Source organism: Babylonia areolata, chromosome 27 (genome assembly GCF_041734735.1).
Source record: "Babylonia areolata isolate BAREFJ2019XMU chromosome 27, ASM4173473v1, whole genome shotgun sequence".
NCBI classification, from domain to species: Eukaryota; Metazoa; Mollusca; class Gastropoda; order Neogastropoda; family Buccinidae; genus Babylonia; species Babylonia areolata.
Genome location: NC_134902.1, coordinates 2,328,261 through 2,350,961, shown reverse-complemented (window position 1 = coordinate 2,350,961; position 22,701 = coordinate 2,328,261). Strand labels below are relative to the sequence as shown.

Here is a 22,701-nt window from a genome sequence, read left to right as displayed (position 1 = left end):
ATTATTGCAATGTATAGTTCTTGTCTGTATTATGCCTATCTCATCTGTCTGCCTGTTCGCTTGACTGAGTAAGTGTCTGACTATCTTTTCATTAAAATGTGTATGTGTGCATTGTGCGTGTGTGTGTGTGTGTGTGTGTGTGTGTGTGTGTGTGTGTGTGTGTGCGTGTGTGTGTGTGCACTGATTTCTTTATAAATGCAACAGAATACCTAGATGCAAAAATAAAAAAATCACTCTCAACCTGCAAAAAATGTGCATTTACACACTCAGCCCATCATACCTTTGAAAAAAACAACAAAAAAACCCACAAATAAACATTAAACATTCGAAAGTGTAGCTTGGAACATTTACTTAGTAAAAGAATCAGTTATCATTCAAAATAAACATGGAAGTTTGGAACATTTACTTCGTAAAGCTAAAAGAATTCGTTATCATCCAAAATAAACACGGAGTTCTAAGTGCAGCTTACCTTACTATCTGTCAATTCCGTCACTCGCTGATGCACACTCTGGCTGTTCTTTGGCCGAATCAGACAGTAGATGACACTGATGTCTGGGCAGCACCTCAACAGTTTCTCTATCAACACTTTGCCGATGAACCCCGTCGCTCCCGTCAGAAAAATCTTTTTACCAGCGTAGAACTTTGGCACAGTCAGCTCCCCTTGGTGGAAGGCGGCATTGGCGTGTCTGGAGATCTTGCCATTGATGTGTTCTGAGGACGCCGTTTTGCCGGAGCTCGGACAACTCTGTCTTTCTGGCTGCTCCATCACTGTTTGTTGAGAGTCTTCAACTCACTCACAGCAAAAATCTAAATCTACACTTCACAATTTCAACTTGTTCTGCTTCACCTGTTGAAAACACAAACAAAAACAAAAATAAAACAATGACATTCTAAAACTTATGTTTTGGCATTCACGGTGGATAATTTCTTTATTGTGTTTTTGTATATTTCTATTATTTTCTTTATAAGTAATAGAACCTTTTACTCCCATACATCTATTTTTTCTTTAGAACTTTGTTTTCGTAACATTTTCTTTAGTTCTTCATTACAGTTATATTTTCTTGAATTTCTAAAAAATAATCACTCATTATCATTATGTAAAACACGCATGCACACACACACGTAAGAATGTACACACACACACACACACAACAAACAAAAAAACACAACAAACATGAACAAAAATGCTTTAAATTTTATCTTTTAAATGCCCCTTTTAGTTGGTTTTTTCCCCTCATTATTTTCTTATCTAACTGCTTAAGCCAAGGACACACTCATAAACCCTGCAGGCTACATTGCACTCAATACCCTGGGAATGGAATCAATTCAGGATACAAAACAATTTGATTTCAAAAGAACTGCAACATATAGTACTTTGCAATTCTCTACAAAGTTCACAACAGAATGCACTACAGCAATGTCAGAAAATGAGGAAGACAATGATAAATATTTACCTGAGTATGCAAAAAGAAAATGATCTTGCAGTGTCTGTTACAAAGTATTAGTGTTACTTTGTTCACGCTGCATTATTAACAGAGCTTTACACAATCTTAAAACACTCAGCTGCTATCATTCACACACTGACAGTGTCAAACTCTTCTGGTAGCCAACTGACTGAAAGTGAAACCGCTGCTCAAGGTGGAGCTGATAACTGGAGTGGATCATATTTATAGGATTTTCTTCCTCTTATCTACATAGTTCGACTTCTGTCGCAGTATCCTGACATGGATATAAAATCATAATGTAGGGCACTGGCCTGTAATCGTGTTTACGCTACCTCAAAAAAACAACAATAAAACTTTTTTTTTAATATGTCAAATCTGACTTACACAGTGTGTATCACAACTGAAAAAATGACATTCAGGTATATTTTGATAGAGATTTATCAGCTGAATAGATCTTGTTACAAATGTAAGATTTTGTACAAATATTTCATTATGATCGATATCATTGCCCGAGAGTCATCGAATCGATATATATACGTGCAACCACACCATCACGAAACTTCTAACCAAAATTTTGCCTGACATTGTGTCATGAAAAACACCGGTCTAAACGAGCATGTGGGATGATAAACCACTCTTCAAGTCTTCGTCTTCAAAAAAAAAGAAAAGAAAAATAGAAGAAGTTAACAACTAAGTAAGTTAGCCCCCTAATGAATCACTTCGAGTGACAAATAGAACAGCCGGCATCTTTTCTTCCGCAGATGCCGGCATCTCACAAAAGACACAGTGATATTTCAGTCTTATTTGAGTTACATTTGCCTTACTTAAGATGATATAATATAAATGCACCACTTACACTCTCTCGCGACAAGCCTCCTGGCGTATCATTATCGTCGTGGCTGTGGAAACATCCTCGACAATTATCAGCAACACTGGCCAGTGGCCTCGGCTCAGGTCAATAATATGTCTTTTCACTCTAATCTACTGAAATAAACAATAAATTGCACAATGAAATGTTACAGCTGGGCAATTCTTGGAGAGGTTGGGGTGGGGAGAAAACAAACAAACAAAACCAACAATCACAATGGGAGTGATACAGACAAGCAGACAGATAGATACAGACAGAGTGAGAGAAGAAAAATCAAACAACGAAGTTGCTCTCTGTGTGTCTCTCTTCCAGTTTCTCTGAAGAGTTCTTTTAAAACATTCTAGTGACTTGTAATCAGTTCATATGAAAGAAAATGACAAAATCTGCATTATCATGTCCAACAAGGCTGAACCAATCTTCAGTAAACAATATCAGGTGTTCAATCATCAGCGCGGGACGTCTGAACAGACGACCGGACTCAGTCGAATTACGTGGGGTGTGTGGAACTGATGTTACAATTACTGTCACGTTTTAGTACCACGAATTCAAATGTGGGGAGTGACTTTCAAAGCATAATTCATGTTTCTAATCAACAGCCGTTAGGCTAAGTTAAAAACGACACGCAATGACTCAAACCATGAACACAAATCGACACTTGTCGACAAAAGCCGCCATGCTTTGCATTGTTGGGGAGCCGATAGCGTGTCTCTTGGAACAGACTGCAGACGAATTTTTGGACTTGGCAAGACAGTGCACACGTGTTGCGACTGATGGCTTTTTTCCAAAATTAAGTAAACTAACCTCTTGCCTGACTCTTGAAAACCACAGAAAGCTGTTCACAACATGTGCTGATGGCCGGGTATAGTCTTGCTGTTCTTTGTAGAAGTATTCCACAGGAGGGTATACTTTTTTTTTTTACTGGTTTAACTGAATTTTCATATTATGCTGATATAGTGAAAACTGTTTTAGATTAGCTCTAAAATTTATGACAAGAAAATAGCATGGACAGTATATGTGAGCTATCGCGGAACACAGTTCGGAAACAGAATTCTCTCCCCTAGATTATCATCGACTGAGTTACATACGTGTCAGCGGAGACTGATCCCAAAATTTGCAGATCCGAAATTCTTAAGCCGGTTTTCCGCCCTCTTACTTGCATTATAGGCTATTATTAGATATCCTAACCCACTTGTAGTAACTCTGGTTGCAAATAATATATTTACTTGCATTCTGGTTTTCCTGTGGTTGCATTAACAAATCACAAATGACAAATCAGTGTATTTATTCCCAGCTAAAAGTGAAGGGGATGCACTCGGCTGATTATAATATTTATGTTATTTCAAGTTGTTGACTGCGAACAATGCACATCAAAACTGGCTTCGAATGGGGAAAGGCCAAACTCACTCAGATCCACTCAATGTAACAAAATTTTATTTTTCTATTGTGGGGATAATAAGGTGTTTTTGTTGCTGTTCAGTATTTCTTCCATTTAGTTACTTTCTCGGAACAACTTTTCGGGATACAACCATGCATAAGACCACTGATGGGCTACAACACGTACAGACATTCGCTACCAAACCAGGCGCAGTATGACGTACGTCATACATGCAACACGTTCAACACCACTTATCTTTTAGATCAGTGGTTCAACACACACATGAAAAATGCCTTTAAAACAGATCCCTGGATTTAGGCTACTAAACATCATACTGAGGAAATTACCAACACATATAAGTAGCTGGGAAATGGAAGATGGGGTCAAGGGCAAGAGCTGAAAGATAGATCAACCCACATAGGTCACTCCAACCAAAGACAACTTTTGTACTTCGACTCTCGTGAGCGGCAAACGCCAAAGGTCACCGACCCTTGCTTTGAGGTCTTCGAGGGGAGAGCATTCTTGTTGGTTAATGTAACTGACGGTCGCTACTTTCGAATTCAAAGCCAATGAGGACTGTCTCGACTTTCTTTCCGAGCGCGTTGTGTGGGTGTAGCACGAGAACTGTTCTGCCAGAAAGTGTCACTCTCGCATAAAGTTGTTGTACGAGAAATACACTCAGGTGGAGAATTTTACTCGCCCAGACATGTCAGCGTATTCAATGGATCTCTCTCTCTCTCTATATATATATATACAGATATAGATGTGTGTGTGTGTGTGTAAAGCAGATGTGGTGTATCAATTATGATCAGTCCACATGCTTTGACACCCCCTTAAAGTTGAAACTCACCATGCTTGAGCACACACACACATATATATATATATATATAACAAAGTCTAAGGTTTGTTCAGTGAAAAGTCTGTCCTTTCATGAGAAATTGTGTCAGGGAACCAGATTTGTTTGACATAGCTTTAAAAAATGCATGGGCCTAATTGTGTTGTGAAATTTGTGTTTGGGATGTGCTTGCAGCTGCATGCTCAATTTCCCTGGTGTCTGCATTCCCAGAATCAGACAATTCTACAATTGGCTGCAGCCTGTCTTTGGACCTTACACTTGAAACAAGTTCCCTCTTTCACCTTGTCAAACCTCTGCACTAAGCTGTTTCAAGTTCGGCTTTAAAACCCACCTCTTTCCAAAACAGCTCCCTACCCTCTCTTCTCAGCCTTCTGTTTCTCTAGCTTTGTACATGTTTTATCTTTCATTGTTCTTAACATGTGTTAGGCATGCGTGTGAATGACTAGTGTGAAAGTGATCTGAGCTGTCTGCACGTTTCAGTGCTATATCAATACTTAATATCACTATCATTCTTACCAAGTTTGCGATCTGTTGTAGCTGCCAGACTATAAATCTGCAAGGGCCTTACAAGTAGCCTTTCGATTTTGTTTTACTCTTAGTATTTAGTAGGCAATAATTTGGACTTTTATTCAGTTACCAGAGGGAAAATTCAGTCATCAGTGCTAGTAATTTACTTCCATTGTAGCGGGCAGGAAGTGTGGATGTTGTGAGTAAAAGTGCTCTGATCAGTGTCCGCAAAAAAATATAAATATGTTACTAATTAATTATAATTAATTTGGTACTAAAAATAGTAAAATGTTTGTAGAATTTCATCTTGCGCGCAACACTGACAACACATGAACAATCTTTAAAAGCGCAAATTTATCTTTTAGTAGTTTATTTCCTTTACAAATATGAAACAACAACAATAAAATACAGACATATTGGGAGAAAAAATCCCGCAATTAATCTGCAAAAAACTATGAATTATTTACAAGATGGGGAAAAAACAACAACAAATAACTATAAAAAAAAACCCCTAAAAAACAACACCATAAACCTCTTTCATCCAACACTCTGATTTAGCAGACATTCATTTGACTTGCTGGTCTTTGAAAATATGACATCCACATGCCAAGAATCAATTCGTAACTGATGTTCTGGTACAAGTTAAAAACAAGAAAAGAGTACTTATACAAATTAGAGTTCATGTTGTGATAAATGATCATAGCTTATAGAAGAAAGGACCTGTTCTTTACCATGATTTATGTGAAGCATTCCCCTTTCCTGGTATCCTCCCTCATTTCCCTGGTTCTCAAACCAGTCATCTGCCATATATGGTGTTCTTGATTCACACGTACGACACATATGACAACTGTTACCAATAAAATTTCAGATGACATGGGGTAGTAATGTCTTTCCACTCATCTTCTTTCTGTTTCTTTTTGCATTCGTCATCTTCTTTTCCATTTCTTTTCCGTTCTGCATCTTCTTTCTGTTCTTTTTCCATTTATTTTCATTCCATTCCTTGTTCATTTCTCATCTTCTTTACGTATCTTCTTTCTGTTCATCTTCCATTCCTCATCTTTCTGTTCATCTTCCATTTCTCATCTTTCTGTTCATCTTCCACTCCTATCTTATGTTCATCTTCCATTTCTCATCTTATGTTCATCTTCCATTTCTCATCTTTCTGTTCATCTTCCTTTCCTCATCTTATGTTCATCTTCCATTCCTCATCTCCTTTCTGTCCATCTTCTATTCCTCATCCTCCATCCATCTTCCACTCCCATTTTCCTCCTGTTCATCTTATTCCTCATTTTTATTTCCATTCATCCTCCATTCCTAATTCCTTCCAAATCATCTTCCATTCATTCATCTTCCTTCCGTTCATCCTCCATTCTCCATCTTCCTTCCGTTCATCCTCCATTCCTCATCTTCCTTCTGTTCATCCTCCATTCCTCAGCTCCTTTCCATTCCTCATTCACAAGGGTACATCAATTAATACAGACAGTAATATTACTAATCGAAATCATAATAAATAACTTATGTAGTACTGTCTTCCGCCAATTACTACTTGAACTGTAATGAACAGGTAAGCAATGCTGTTAGGTGACTAGACTTATTTTCTCCTTTGTTTTCTGAGTTTCTCTATTAGGTTTTAGATGATGTTCACTATTACCATGGAAGTAAAAAAAAAAAAAAAAAAATCATAATGTTCTTCATACACTCTGAATGTAAATATTTAATATTAAACAAATATTTACAATGTCTAAGGTCACCAAATTATGAAAAATATAACCAGGACTCCATTCAGAAACTGACATTTCTTTATAAGTTTTCAGGAAAGAAAATATACTAATGACTAGCAACAAAACAAAAATGTTACAATGAAATACGAATAAAATTTTTTTTACAAAAATACCCACGAGTAACCCCTCTCCCCCCATTCGCCCCCAAACCCCCAACAAAAAAACCCTATGTGTGCGCACGCATGTGCACGTGTGCGAGTGTGTGCATGTTCAAGTTATGAGTTAAATAAGATTTCCACCTGATTTTTTTTTTTGTTCCAATTTATTTCTGTTATAAGAACAACAATAACAACAAAATGTATATTTATTCATGTATATATATATATATATATATATTCTCATTTTCCCCCCATAGTCATTGTTGCAGATCAAAGATGACGACCACAACAGAAAACATAAAAAAGTTTCATAACATGTCACATTCATAAAATGGGCCCCCAATTTCTTATGCCTTAAACACACACACACACACTCTCTCTCCCTCTCAAAATACTGAGCTAACCAACAGGGATACAGGATAGAAAATATAAAAAGTGCTTGCTGAAACAAAAACTGAAGTAAAGGTGGGTGCTTAGTGAAAGCACAGTTCTTTAATGGGACAATATATATATATTTTTTTAAATCTAATACAGTTTCAATATAATTAAAGATTATTTAATACAAAGTAATGTGTATCTAGAGATAAATATAATGAGTATAGTGAATATTGCACTGCAGAAAACTTATCTAGCCTGAGTAAGTCTGAACCAGAATACTCTTATGTCCATTCACTGGAAAAATGATGAAAGAAATAAAATAATTATAAAAATGTTGACTTGCTGCTCCTTCAGTTTCACACACTCACAGATATGTTCAATGAACAATATTTTCAATGACTTCATTATCAACTTAAAGTTTAGATCGGTCTTGTTGCATAAAATAAAATAAACATGTAACAAATGTATGTGTTTGAACCTGAAGAAATAGACGCATTCATGATGACAGATGTTTTCTTTCTTTTTTTCTTCTCCTCAATGTGAGGATTGTAGTAATCAAGAAATTATGTGAGACACTGGTATAGTTTCACGATATCTCCATACAACAATAGGACTGTATTTTGTTTCTTTTTATCACAACAGATTTCTCTGTGTGAAATTCGTGCTGCTCTCCCCAGGGAGAGTGCGTCGCTATACTACAGCGCCACCCATTTTTTTTTGTACTTTTTCCTGCGTGCAGTTTTATTTGTTTTCCTATTGAAGTGGATTTTTCTACAGAATTTTGCCAGGAACAACCCTTTTGTTGCCGTGGGTTCTTTTACGTGCGCTAAAAGCATGCTGCACATGGGACCTCGGTTTATCGTCTCATCTGAATGACTAGCGTCCAGACCACCACTCAAGGTCTAGTGGAGGGGGAGAAAATATCGGCGGCTGAGCCGTGATTCGAACCAGCGCGCTCAGATTTTCTTGCTTCCTAGGCAGACGCGTTACCTCTAGGCCATCACTCCATGGGGCAAAAGATATGACTACACTGTGGATCAAAAAACGGAAAACACTGTGGCCATCTGCATTTCTTCCCCTCCACTCCTCTGTGTGACTGGCGGAGTCAAGGCCACGGGCTGTGAACACTACTCATTCTGTCTGGACTGGGGAAACTGGGGGGGGGGATATTGCCAACACTGTTACACATGACAAGAAGATGTCAGAGAATATTTAATTACCTTAAATATATATATATTATCTAATTATGGTGTGTAATGTCTGAAGACACTAATCTGATGCCATTAAAAAACACAATGGGACAAAATTACAAAGAAATTATTCCTAGGTAAGTAAACAGTAGGTACCAGTAGACAACAACAATATAAATTGATTTTACAACAACTGTACATTCAATTTCAAATGTTCACACAAAAAGAGAATCATACTGATGCACAGAATGAAAGAAAATGTTTATATATTATTTCACAAAAACAAAATGATCAACAGATATGAAATATAGATCCTCAAACACTCCTTTTTGTTACAGAATAGTACACACAAAACCTTCATGGGTCAAAATGAAAGCATTTTGTCATTTTTCCTTTCAGAAGAGAAAATGTGATCCCACCCACCTGAACACCAATGATCTCCCTTGTGTCCTTACATTGTGAACACAAAAAAACCCAACAACAAAAAAGCACAAACACACAAAAAGCATGAATAAATTTACAAGTCACAAAAACAACAAATAAACAAACAAAACGACAACAAACAAAACACCAGAAGCAAACTCTGAATCCAGATAGATACAAAAAAACAACAAACAAAAACAAAACAAAACATCATAATGGTTCTATCCATTCATCTCTAGTTTCTGTACAAAAAAAAAAACATTGTCAGAGAATTTAAAACCACACTTACATAGTATTGCTGATCCCACATTCATTTGTGCAGAACACAGTCATCCTTTCCATCAAAAACAGGGGGGAAAAAAAAGAAAAAAAGTCCTTATTTTACACAGACAATTCCTTGGCAACATTGGCTCTGTCTTCCACACAAACTGAGCCGGAAGACTCTGGAAGCGGCCGCTGCGGAAGATCCCTGCGGCAGGTGGACCGAGATCCTGAACTGTCCTCCGACTCAAAAACGTCGTCGGCATCGTAATTCAACAGCTGGCGCACAGGGGTGTACCCTCCCCTCAGGCCAAGCTCTTGTCTCTGAGAAACCAGGTTAGGCTCAGAAGGTGCTCTGCAGGGACTGACGTCACTGCCCTCTAGCAGCGCTCTGGTGGCAGAGGACTGGTCTGCCTGAAGGGAAGCCACTCCGCGATGCAACATGTTTGGAGGCCTGATGGCTCGAATGACCACGTATCCAGAGTCATCATCTGGAACAAAACAAAAAACAAAAATTATGAAAAAATTTTAACTAAAAAAAGTCTGACAGAATGGAGCACTTTAACTCCCTTATGTGTCACATGACTCTGTACTGTCTCATGTGTCACATGACTTTGGAGCATATGACTATGAGCAAGACTGACACAGGGTATGTAATTAAATACTCGCCTGTCAAGCTCACTGTCAAGTGATAAAGCATCCCCTTGTTTGTTAAAACTTATCCAGCAAGTAATTAAGTAAAAACTTGTCTGGCAAGTAATAAAGGATTCATCTGATTATTAAGCCAGTATATGATTCATTTGAGCATTAAGACTAGTCTATGTCTAAAACAGCTAAGATCTCTCTGATTCATTGCGGTCTCATACAGAAACATGTTTACATCTGATGTACATCCTGTCCATAATATACCATGACACATGTAAGTGTAGACTCACAAAATAAATCTAGCCTTCAGTTCCAACAGCCTCAATAACAACGAACCAAAAAATCAATGTGTGTGTGTGTGTGTGTGTGTGTGTGTGTAACTGTAAGTCACTTAATAGAGTAATTCATAACTTTTATACAATGTTCTAATGAAAAGTCAAATATTATTACGCCACTTAATAAAGTCATTATATAATTTTTACACAATATTCGAATGAAAACTCATCAACCTTCAGCAAAGCCTTTGCACTATAAACTGAAATCAAATTCATCAATATTGGGGGCAAGTCATAAGTAATAACATTTTCTTCTTTCGTTTAATTGAAATCATAAATGTCAAATAATAATTATAAATAACCACATTATAAACAATAAACTGTGTGCATCCACAAGAGAATATATATAAGTAAAATTGCATATAATTGCTTTATGCATGAATATAACTGTAAATTAATATCATTAAAAAAAAAAAAAAGGAAACGAAAGCCTCGAAAGGTGATCAACATGTATAAAAACAGATGTATACAAACCATCATCCTCTTCAGGCCGTTTGACAGCAGCGGTCTCGTGCAGTTTCTTGCATGCAATAAGCACCACGATGGTGGCCACAAAGATGAGAACGCACACAACGCCGATCAGAGCAAAGGCCAGACTCTTCCAGTACTCTCCATCGTCCTTCTGAACCACAGGCTCATTCCTCTGCTGCCCACCTCCTCTGCCAGAAAGGTCTCTGCTCTCAGCACGGCGACTCGAGTTCTCGCTGAAAAATGTCTCATAGTCATAGGAAGTGTATGGCGAATCCGCACCATCCAGCTGATTGAAGTAACTGAACTCCCGGAAGGGGCCACAGATGGTGTTGCTGTGTCTGCCACAGGGTCTGCGGATGATTTCATTCAGCGGACACTTGGTGCAAGGCCGACACAGCCTGTCTCTGGAGTCCCAGTAATGCTGGTGGTCACAGTGGCGGCTGGCAGCCAGGCTGCAGAAGGACAGCAGCACCAGCATGTGACATCTGTTCAGCTTCTGAGAGCGGTGCCCAGATTCCATCCTGAAGTGAAGAGGTCTGTCAGTAGAGTCGTCTCTGAAATGTAAGAGTAAAAAGAATGAATAAACACTTCTTTGCTGCAATTTCAAAAAGAAAAAGTCAAATGTGTAAAGTTCTGAAATTATACAATTTAGGTGTGCGTGTGTGTGAATTACACACAGACACACACTGTGACACACACAGAAGCACATTCATTTAATATTGCACAAACCAGTGAAAAGACAAACTCAAAGAAACACATGCAGACACAAAAGTATATGAAGACACACACACACACACACATATGTATATGTAAATCAAAATATGTGTGTGTACATACCCCACAGGCCTTACTCAAGAGCATTGTGAAGTTAGTCAACCATTTATCTTCAAATCACATAGCTTGAACTTATATACCATATGCCAATGGTGAACGTGATGACAACTGAATTAGTGAATAAGAACATAGTGCATCACCATTTGCCTGTGTTCAGTTTTACCTGTACTTCTTTAAAAAAGCAAACATACAAGAAACAGTCTTTATCATAAATTATTGACCACATAATTATCATTAGTATCACTTACTTTAGTTTAAAATTCATCTAATTTTTTTATGAAAAAGACAGAACTTGTGAAACACACATACACAAACAAACATGGCATGCACAAAGTCCTGACAGTGATATAACAGAAAACAGTACAATTTTGTGCACAGTCAGGTAAATATTTCTTCACAGACAAATAACTTAAATATATCACAACATACACGAAACAAAGACAACCACAGACTGGGAATTCAATTTAACGTATGACCAGAAACTTTTCATGGAGATTATGAACAAACGCACTCACACTGTCAGAATTATCCACAGAAAGATCCAGCACATTAGTTACAGTGATGGACTGATAAATTTATAAAGTGACCCTGATACCTGTGACAGTAAATTAGTAATGAAAACAATACACAAATATCCTCACACAATTGCTATTTCTCTCCCATCTGTCTAGCTTCTGGCTTAAAAAGTAATTTGTCAGTACATTAGTAACAGTAACGGACTGATGAAATTCATAATATCAATAAAGCGACACTGATAGTGATACTGATAGTAATGCACACTATACCAACAAGTACCCCAAATCCTCAATCATTATTTCTCTTCCATCTGAGATGTCTAGCCTCTGGCTTATCAAGTAAGTTGTATAGATCACTCACCAACAATCCACAACTCTGAAATATGATACAGTAACTCTATCAGAAACTATTGGTATAATATTACTATTACTATATGAGAGTGGGCGAGTGTGTGGTGGGAGAGGAAATTGCGATTGCACACTTGGCCATGCATAGTACGCATTGTTAAACTTACAGTAATCAATAAATCTACTGTGCAGCAATAAGCATGAACGTAATAGAACTTGTGAGCATACAAACACTGCGAAAATGCAGTTTGCTGTCTCATTCTGCAGCAGAGCATCTCATTCAGAACATCGGTTTTGACTGAGGATACGCTGTTACGATTCCAAAGTAGCTTTCATCTATTACCCAGACTCGTATGAGACCGCCATGGTGATGATATGAACCTCACACAACAAGTTAATCTTAAAATATGGAACATTCACTGCTTACCATATTCCTTAAGCACCGCACAGAAAAGTTTTCAACAAAGTTTCTAAAAATCAATCAGTTCCCCCCATGCTAGGGAAGCCATTTTGTGTGTACCTCCGTATCACGTGACCGGATTGGTTGGTTAGCCATTGGTTCGCTCGTGTACACAAAGTCAGCTGGGCCTTAAAGGTAGGATACAATAAAACAAAAAACAAAACGAAAGTGTAAACTACACACACACACACACAATGTATATGTAGTGTATGTTATAAAAACTATACAACTATAAATATGAATACACTGAATTATAGATATACAGAGAGAGAGAACAAACGATCGAACGAACGAAATTGTATTTTACGAGGGTAAAGGAGTAAGCACAAAGTAGCCTACTCGTTTAAATCCGGCCCTCTGGGCAAGAATAATAATTGAGAGAGAAAAAAAAATCGAGAGTCAGTTCACAACACCAACGTCAACATTAAATAAGCATGTGCAAACATAAACATAGAACTTATGTACAATACAATATCGCGATAGATGAATAACAACGAGGACAATAGGGTAGGGGCGTGGTGGAGAGCGGAAGGAAGAATGGACAAGGGGAAGAGTAAAGAAGGTAGGGGAGGCTGACTGAACAGACAGATATAGTGAAAGTGACAGTAGAGACAGACATAGAGAGAGACTGACAGGGGAGGAGAGAGGCGTGTATATACTGACAATCTATACATGTTTGTTGTTTATAATTGATATGTGTCATAATCACATGTTTTTCAATAAATGTGCACGATATATGTTTTTACAGTCAGGGATGCTTTTTCAGTGTTTACATTGAGGCAGGATAATATTTCATTCCATAAACAGCCCCCTGAATAAGACAGACTAGATTTTAAAAGATCGATCCTTGGAAGTGGTACCATAACTTTATGAACATGACGATGAGTGTTGGTTACAAATTTATTCTTTAATGAGAGGGGGCGGAGGGGAGGGGGGGGGCGTGGGGGGAGCAAATCCAGACATGATTTTGAACATAAATAGACCTTTGTTGTATATAAGTTTTGTTTTCAGTGGGAGGATATCGAGAGCTTTATAATCAGATATAGCCAATGATGAAGATTTTAAAAGAATCAGTTTTACAGTTCTGCAGACTCAATAGAGGCTTTATGATACTGTCACTCGCCGAATCCACTGTCAAAGCATAGTTAATGTGTGATTCTATATAAGGACTGACAAATAGTTTTCGATAGTGAAGATCCAAAAAGTGTTTAATTTTAGACAGTTGATAGATGTTTTTTGATACCTGTTTGCATAACAGAGAAATATGATGTGATGATGACAAATTATTATCGATAGTGATGCCAAGGATTTTACGGTGGTCAACTTCTTTAATCTTGTCGCCTTTGATGAAAATAAGCGAACAGTTTATGGACATATTTTGACGTTTTTGCCTTGTTGTGATTATTAGGATTTTTTTTTTTTTTTTTTTTTTTTTTTTTTTTAGGACGGAGACACATGTGGTTTAGTTCGGACCATTCAATCAATTGGTCAATACTTTCCTGAAGTGAAAGAGACACGGTACTCAGGTTAGTATGACTAGTATGAATGGTGGTGTCATCAATAAACATTTCACATGGTGTCTTGATAGATAAGGGAAGGTCATTAATATATGCAGAAAATAAGATAGGTCCCAAAACAGAACCATGAGGTACACCAGAGTTAACTGGTAATAACACTGATTTAGAACCATTTGTGAACACAAGTTATTTTCTTTCAGAGAGAAAAGATGAGATAAGTTCTAATGTATTCAAAGACAAGCCATAAATCTTTAGTTTTTTTCAGGAGGAGAGAATGATCAATCACATCAAAAGCCTTCATAAAGTCAACAACAAGAGCTCCAGTAATTGCATTATCATTAATGTTAGTAAGCCATTGATCTACTAAATTTGTTAGTGCAGAATGACATGAGTGATTTGATCTAAATCCAGACTGATTTGGATGGAACAAGTCAAAATTATTAAAATGCTTAAGAATATGTTTATTTATATGGCATTTCAGGGGGGTGATAATACTGGCAAAATAGAAATTGGTCTATAGTTTGGAGGTTCAGAGCGATCGACATTTTTTAAAAATATTTATATATATATATATATAGGAATAACTTTAGCAAGTTTTGAGCGTTTTGGGAATCTTATTTTTTGTAATACTTAAATTATATGTGTATGTAAAGGATTCTGCTATTATAGGAGCTGAGAGTTTTAATATTTTTCAGTCTATGCCATCAAGACCTCTTGTACTTGTTTGTTTTAAATGGATCAGGGCATTATAAACTTCATGCATACATATCAAAGGAATATCTAATGTGGATGAAATATTTTTTATTGACAGAATTCTAACAGCATCTAGAGAGTTAAGATTTGATTTGTCTGATCAGTTTTATAATTGAAGTAGCTATGTTACAGAAATGTGAGTTAAGTTTATCTGTGGATATATCTGTATGTGATGTAATTTGTGTGGCTCTATTCTTATTATTCAATTGATTTATGGCTTTCCACAAAGACTTGTGATCAACTTTTGAATTTTTTTTTTTTTTCGCTAAACATTTCAAGTTGTATAGGAAAATAATAATAATAATAATAATAATCATAATCATAATCATAATCATAATGTCAAGTAGATAGCATTATTATTATTGTTATTGTTCATATAAAACTAGACTGTCCTGTCATGTCTTGCTTCTTGAATTTTTCATTACTTATATTGTCAGTGTTAAGAAAATCATGAATGCTAACACACCCCAGACGTGCGATGCATGGCCATTGGAGAGAGTGAGAGAGAGAAAGAGAAAGAGAGAGAGAGAGGGTTATTAATAATCACTAACCGAGAGGTTATTAATTGGTTTACGGCAGTTGCGGCAGATGTGTGTGTGTGTGAACGGTACATGTGTGTCAGTGTGTGTTGTGCGTGTGTGCCTCGTGAGCGTGTGTGTGTCAGGCGCTTTGCTAACAGAATATATCTTTGACAAAGGGAGATACAGATCAATAGATATGTTAGTAGTCTATGTGTGTGTTCACATTCTGAAATTTTTTTATATTTTGATATCACCAGGGTAATCATGCACTTTTTCGAAGAATATTTTGCATTGTGCTTGAAGGCTTCCTGGAACCCCACATCCCCACCCCCTTTGTGTTTACATTATCATGTGTAGAGATACCGAAGAGCTTAACTTTGAATACCTCTCAAGGCTCCTTTGTGAGTAATAAATTGGATATGCTGTGTGAAAATGCTTCCAAACACAGTTCTGAAGATATACTGACAACTGGTGAAAATACCAGTGACAGTACTGTGTTAAACCGTCAGAAATACTTTTAAGGTGTTTGATGATTGCGCTGAGGGAGGGCCGGGTTGGGCATGGGGTTGAGGGTGAAAACAAAGCAAGGGAGATGATCAGTGCGTGTAATTCGTTTGATAAAAGTGAATTCTTTCCCTTCGTAAATTGTTGAGGCGTACAATAATCCATGGTTAACTGATGAATGTTTCTGTTTGCAAAGCATCTATATTTTGAGACATGGAAAAAAAGTGGGAGTGAGGGTTAGGGGTGGGGGGAATTACATATCAGAGAGAGAATTTTTTTCCTATGTTTATTATTATTTTTTCTTCCGTTTTGTTAACTGTTTTTCTGAGGAAAAAATGTACACGAAGTACAGATAGAAACCTTTGAGATTCAAAATAACTCGTTGTGACATTGTGGGGGAGGGGGGTTGGAAAGGGGAAGAGAGAGACAATGTGAGATAGAAAGGGAGGAAACACACACACATAGTGATGTACACGCACAGGTATGATTAGTAAACACACACTCTCTCTCTCTTCTATATCTTGTTACTAAATGTTTCCTTTTGTGATTGTCTTAATGTAAGCATATTTCGTTTTCCTCGTTTTTGTTTAATCTTTTGCTGACACACCAACGTGGTCACTTCATGACCAACACCAATCAAATGAATGATTCTATCGTCATCTTGGGAAGTTGTTTTACACATGCAAAGTACAGTCCTCTGCCAAGACGATGTTTGAATGATTGATGATGAGTGTGGACTATCGATCATGGATTGAGATCAAATGACGGACACCCACGGCTGCGGAGCATGGAGATCAACTGATGAAGTCAGTGATCAGAGCTTTTATTGATCTTTGGGTGTACAGGTGAGAAATGGACGCGGGGAGTATGTTGACATACTAGCACGGTGGTATTTCGGTGGGCAGGCAACATTTGTTTTTCAATTTATTTGGAAGTTGTGTTGTGGCGGGCTGTGTTGTGCAGTACCTATCGTGTGGTGGTGTGTTGCCGGCGTGTTTTGCGCGGTGTTTCACTGCCTTGCAGTGGTCATGGTAGCTGCATTGCACTGCACTGTGCTGTACTGCACTGTACTGTACTGCACTGCACTGGCATGTACTGCACTGTACTACACTGGTATTGTGTTATGGTGTACTACATTGTACATCCCCTGTCCATACTGCGTCAGAACCTTCCGGCGCGGATTGGCCTGACCAGTCATCTGCGCACCCACAGAGCCCAATCCACCCACCCCCAGGATGACTAGATGGTCCTCGTCGATCCCGACGGACGAGCCACCACACTACATTGTACTGTACGGGTTGTACTGCACTGTAATGTACTGCGCTGTATACTTATCATCATCAGTATCAAGTTATTACTATCATCATCATTATTACTGTTATGATGATGATGATGATGATAATGATTCACCTTAATAAACGCTTAGAATCATGTATCTCTAAACATCGCATCGAAGTCAATAGGAATGCTTAATATCACTCATCCTATCCACTTGAATACATGGATTCAACCGTGCCAGTGCCGACGACATGAGTACGTGGTTCTCCAAACCCCAGTGACTGACCTGTCCAGACTGGGAGATGGAAACTATTCCACAGTTTCAAAGATCGGGGAACGTGGCAAAAGTCCCAGCCAGCCAGAGAACGTCACCACAGAGCAGAGTCTGTCCCTGTAACACCACAGACTTCCAGGGTCCTGTGTGCTCACCACTCTGCAGAGCCAGTCCTGAGGGTCCTGGGTTCGAATCTCGGTAACCGCGCCTAGTGGGTAAAGGGTGGAGATTTTTTTTTTCCCGATTTCCCACGTTAAAGATCCCGTAATCCATGTCAGAATTCGGTGGATTATAGAAACAAGAACATACCCAGCATGCACACACCCCAAAACAGTGTATGGCTGCCTACGTGGCGGGGTAAATAAACAAATCAGTCATACACGTAAAATGTTACATGCCTGTCTGAGTGTGTATATGTGTGTGCCTGAAATCTGATTGAATGATACTGTAAACGAATGATGAGCGCCCAGTGGCAGCCGAATGTCGGCTCTACCCAGGTAGGCAGCCTGTTCTGCAAATTACTTCGTTTGTAATTCGCTTCCGAGCTTGTTCTTCGAAAGAGGATACGCGCTGTATATATAAATATCCATATCACTCATTCATTCTTCATATCTCGCCGAATCTTACAGGACTGCGCATTTTTACCTTTCATGTCCAGTAACCTGGCTCTGCGGGCTTTTGAAAACAAGAACCTACACAGCATGCACCCTCCCCCCGAAAAGTTGATAGTATGGCTGCCTACATTGCGGGGTAAAAATGGTCATGTGTGTGTGTGTGTGTGTGTGTGTGTGTGTGTGTGTGTGTGTGTGTGTGTGTGTGCCGTGGAAGCTGCGATACGTAGCCTAGAAATGAGTGTGTGGAGGAGGGGTGTAGAGGAGGTGCAGGGTAATGTGTGTGTGTGTGTGTGTGTGTGTGTGTGTGTGTGTGTTGGGGCTCATGTACGTTTATGTGTATTTGACTGTGCTTTCATATCTGTGAAACTGCATGTTTGGTGCATATCTGTTATGCATGTGTGGGTGTATGTGTGAATGTGTGTCTTCATGTTTTACATTTATTTGCTTATTTATCATCATAAATGGTCATGCACGTGTAGAAAATGACTGAGCGTTGAGGCCAACGTACACGTTAGCGCGTGCTACTCGCAGCACTGCCTTGATGAAAGAGACATCCTTGGGACAATACCACGCCCAGTCCACAGGAAGGGGGGGGGGGGGGGGGCGGGAGGAGGGAGGGGGTGGTGACTGTGGTCGTGACTGGTCAATCAGCACGAAAATCTGGTCACCGGGAATCAAGAGAGAGGGTCTTCTATTGAACTTGCTCCTGAGGTTTATTGACACACGGAGGAAGGGGAGGGGGGGGGGGGGGGCTCAATGGGGAGGGGTTGACACTGGGTACGGGCTGTCAATAAAACGGTGTGATGGTGGTCCAGTATTGTTGTCATGGCCAAGTATCGCGGGGCTAGCGTCGTTAACCGGAGTACTGTTTGTTGTCCGTTGTGTTGTTTGATGTATTTGGGTTTTTACGGTGTTTGCTGTGTTAGCTGTCATTGAAACGGCCCGCTGGCTGGTTTGGTGAGTGGTTCTGGTAGGCACTGACCTCAAACAGGAACAAGTGGAAGCCGCGGTAATATAAACAGGCCGCCGCGCGCGGTAGCCGGGCAGTAGTAGAGTGTAGACATTTTCAGCAAAATATTTAATCGTTGTTTGGCAATTAACTGCGACAATACGTATGGGGAAGAGTACTATTTGTATTAAAAAAAAAGAAGGAAAATAAAGCAGCAAACAAACGATATTTTATTTTTGACATTCTCTCTCTCCCTCTCTCTCTCTCTCTCTCTCTCTCTCTCTCTCTCTCTCTCTCTCTCTCGCTCGCTCGCTGTCTCTCTCTTACTCTTGACCATAATAATGATAACGACTACTGCTACTACTACTAATAATTATAATATCAGTGATGCTGATAATAATAACAATCGATTATGATAATAACAGTAATAATAATGATAATTAAAGCAACAAATAGTTATCTTGGACAGTATCAGTGTCAGTTGTTCAAGGAGGCGTCACTGCGTTCGGAAAAATCCATATACGCTACACCACATCTGCTAAGCAGATGCCTGACAAGCAAAGACGGTAACCGAACGCGCTTTGTCAGGCCGTGAGTAAAAAAAAAAGTAGTAATTGAATAATTTTTTAATTAATTAATTAATTAATAATAATAATAATAATAATAGTAGAAAATAAAAATAAGAATGAAATAGAAAAAGATAATTATGATGATGATGATGATGATGATAAAGATGAAATTAAACAAATAAATGAATGAATAATCAAAAATAAAAATCAAAAAGAATTAAAAACATACTTTTTTATATTAAAAAAACCCAACAACTTTATCTTAGACACAGTTCATGTTACAAATCGTACACGTAAGTCCGGACAAATGTTGCCCATCAATAGAAAGACAGGCAGACAAAGAACTGTGCACGAATGGCTGTAAAAAGAAAGAAAAGGAAAAAAGACACTCGACGGGCGCCATAGCCGAGTGGTTAAAGCGTTGGACTTTCGATCTGAGGGTCCCGGGTTCGAATCTCGGTGACGGCGCCAGGTGGGTAAAGGGTGGAGATTTTTCCGATCTCCCAGATCAACATATGTGCAGACCTGCCAGTGCCTGAACCCCCTTCGTGCAAGCATAAGATCAACTACGCACGTTAAAGATCCTGTAATCCATGTCAGCGTTCGGTGGGTTATCGAAACAAGAACATACCCAGCATGCACACCCCCGAAAGCGGAGTATGGCTGCCTACATGGCGGGGTAAAAACGGTCATACACGTAAAAAGCCCACTCGCGTATATACGAGTGAAGGTGGGAGTTGAAGCCCACGAACGCAGCAGCAGAAGAAGAAGAAAGAAGACCTTTAGAACTGTATCAGATGTCAGTACAGTTCTGATATTGTTAGTACTATATTTTGTATCTTACTATGCAATTTAAAGTATGGCCACATATGTGCTAACTATTGTGAGGTTGACAATCTACAATTTATCGGATTCCTTAGACCGCGCCCGGCGACCTTATATTTGATCTTGATTCATTGATCTTTGCCAGCATGTTCTTGTGGTTGTGTTATTATTATTAGTAGTAGTAGTAGGTAGTGGTAGTAGTACTTCTTTTTGTTTCTCTCTCTCTCTCTCTCTTTCTCTCTCTCTCACTGTGTGTGTGTGTGTCTGTGTGTGTAGGCCTATGTGTGTATGTGTGTGTGTGTGTATGTCTATGTCTGTGTCTGTGTGTATGTATAGTTACTAGTGTATGTTTGTGTGTGTTTATTAATGTAAAAATTGAATAAAAATGTTTGAAAAAAAAGAAAAAGACATTTAGAAAAAAAAGAGTCAGAAAAAAATAGAAAAAACAGAAACGTGAGGGAAAATAGGAGGTTGGAGGCCCCACAATATACACCAGAAACATCGTCAGTGTGTGTGTGTGACAAAAAAAAAAAAAAAAAAAAAAAAAAAAAAAAGGGGGAAAAATTAGCTAGGAGGTTGGAGGTCCCACAGAAAACAACAACCAAACAACAAAACAAACAATAAAACAACTGCCAAAAACAGTGTGTGTTTGTGTGTGTGTGCGCGCGCGCCACCACCTTTATCTCGTTTTCTCTCTTTTTGTCTGTTTTGTATTATTTCCAGCTGGGATGGATAGAGTAGAAAAGCGAAGACATGCCTGTTTTCACGGGGGGTACTGTTGAATGTGGGTTGAACCAAGCGGTTGGTTGAAAAGTATTCACAGAGATATGTGCAAAAACCAGGCACCTTCCACGAAATGGTTCAGTGGTTTGGGTAAGGTCGCTCATTTCAATGAGGTTCCCTGAAACATATACTACAGACAATGACAGAATCAGAGAGAGAGAGAGCCTGAGAGTGACAAGAGTCACAGATGATTTACTCACTAAAGCCACACAACCCCTTGTAACGAAGGGCGATAACAATATCAGTTTCTCCTTCCCACCAGAACTATAGTACTAAACGTTCTCTCATAACTGCAAAATTTTATATAAGTAAATTGCAAGATTACGGACAACTTCGTCACCTGTAGATGCCAATAGCAACTTAATTCGAATTAAAACACGGATATGTATGGTATTTCGTTTGGATAGATTTAGCATGAAATTCGCACAAAATAGTATATGTGAGAATTTAACGAGAGAGAGAGGAGGGGAAGAAGGGGTGTGTGTGTGTGTGTGGGAGGGGGGGGGGTGAAAGGGGGTCAGAGAGATGACGACACTTGTTTCCATTAAAGTTCAGTCCACAAAACTAAACAGCAAGATTAGTCCACAAGACAGCAAGGTTAGTCCACAACACAAGATAGTAAAATTAGTCCACAAAACAAGACAGGATTAGTCCACAAAGCAAAACCGCAAAATCAGTCCACGAAACAAGACAAGATTAGTCCACAAAGCAAAACAGCAAAATCAGTCCACAAAACAAGACTAGTCCACAAAACAAGATAGCAAAATTAGTCTACAAAACAAGGCAAGATCAGTCCACAAAACAAGACAGCAGCATTAGAACAAAACAAGACAGCAAGATCAGTCCACAAAAAAACAAAACAAACAAGATCAGTCCACAAACCAAGACAGAAAGATTACTCCACAGAACAAGAATAGTCCACAAAACAAGACAGCAGGATTAGTCCACAAAACAAGACAACAAGATTAGTCCACAAAACAAGATCAGTCCACAAAACAAGACAAGATTAGTCCACAAAACAAGACAACAAGATTAGTCCACAAAACAAGACAACAAGATTAGTCCACAAAACAAGATCAGTCCACAAAACAAGACAACAAGATTAGTCCACAAAACAAGATCAGTCCACAAAACAAGACAACAAGATTAGTCCACAAAACAAGACAACAAGATTAGTCCACAAAACAAGACAAGATCAGTCCACAAAACAAGACAGCAAGATCAGTCCACAAAACAAGACAGCACGATTAGTCCACAAGACAGCACGATTAGTCCACAAGACAGCAAGATTAGTCCACAAAACAAGAAAAGATCAGTCCACAAA

At 38.6% G+C, this 22,701-nt stretch overlaps 2 protein-coding genes across 2 annotated transcripts in view; both read right to left on the bottom strand.

Annotated features, from left to right (window-relative positions):
• The window catches only part of LOC143301390 (fatty acyl-CoA reductase 1-like), a 30,903-nt gene extending 30,066 nt beyond the window's left edge, over positions 1-837 (bottom strand). Inside the window, exon 1 of the mRNA XM_076615634.1 lies at positions 470-837. Within this exon, the coding sequence (XP_076471749.1) occupies positions 470-766 (297 nt within the window). The 5' untranslated portion in view covers positions 767-837. The remainder of the gene's footprint in view (positions 1-469) is intronic.
• Positions 838-5,406: 4,569 nt separating this feature from the next.
• On the bottom strand, positions 5,407-12,855 carry LOC143301178 (uncharacterized). Its single transcript, XM_076615276.1, has 3 exons — positions 12,758-12,855; positions 10,637-11,187; positions 5,407-9,673 (listed from the first exon to the last, which is right to left on the bottom strand). The coding sequence occupies exons 2-3, from the start codon at positions 11,151-11,153 to the stop codon at positions 9,303-9,305; spliced, it is 888 nt and encodes a 295-aa protein (XP_076471391.1). The 5' UTR covers positions 11,154-11,187; positions 12,758-12,855; the 3' UTR covers positions 5,407-9,302.
• Between the last annotated feature and the right edge of the window lie 9,846 nt (positions 12,856-22,701).

Coding starts and splice junctions, on each gene's coding strand:
- LOC143301178 (XM_076615276.1), bottom strand. CDS start 11,153: ATGGAATCTGGGCACCGCTCTCAGAAGCTGAACAGATGTCACATGCTG. Junction 9,674..10,636: donor ACGGCCTGAAGAGGATGATG/GTTTGTATACAT, acceptor GTTTTGTTCCAG/ATGATGACTCTGGATACGTG.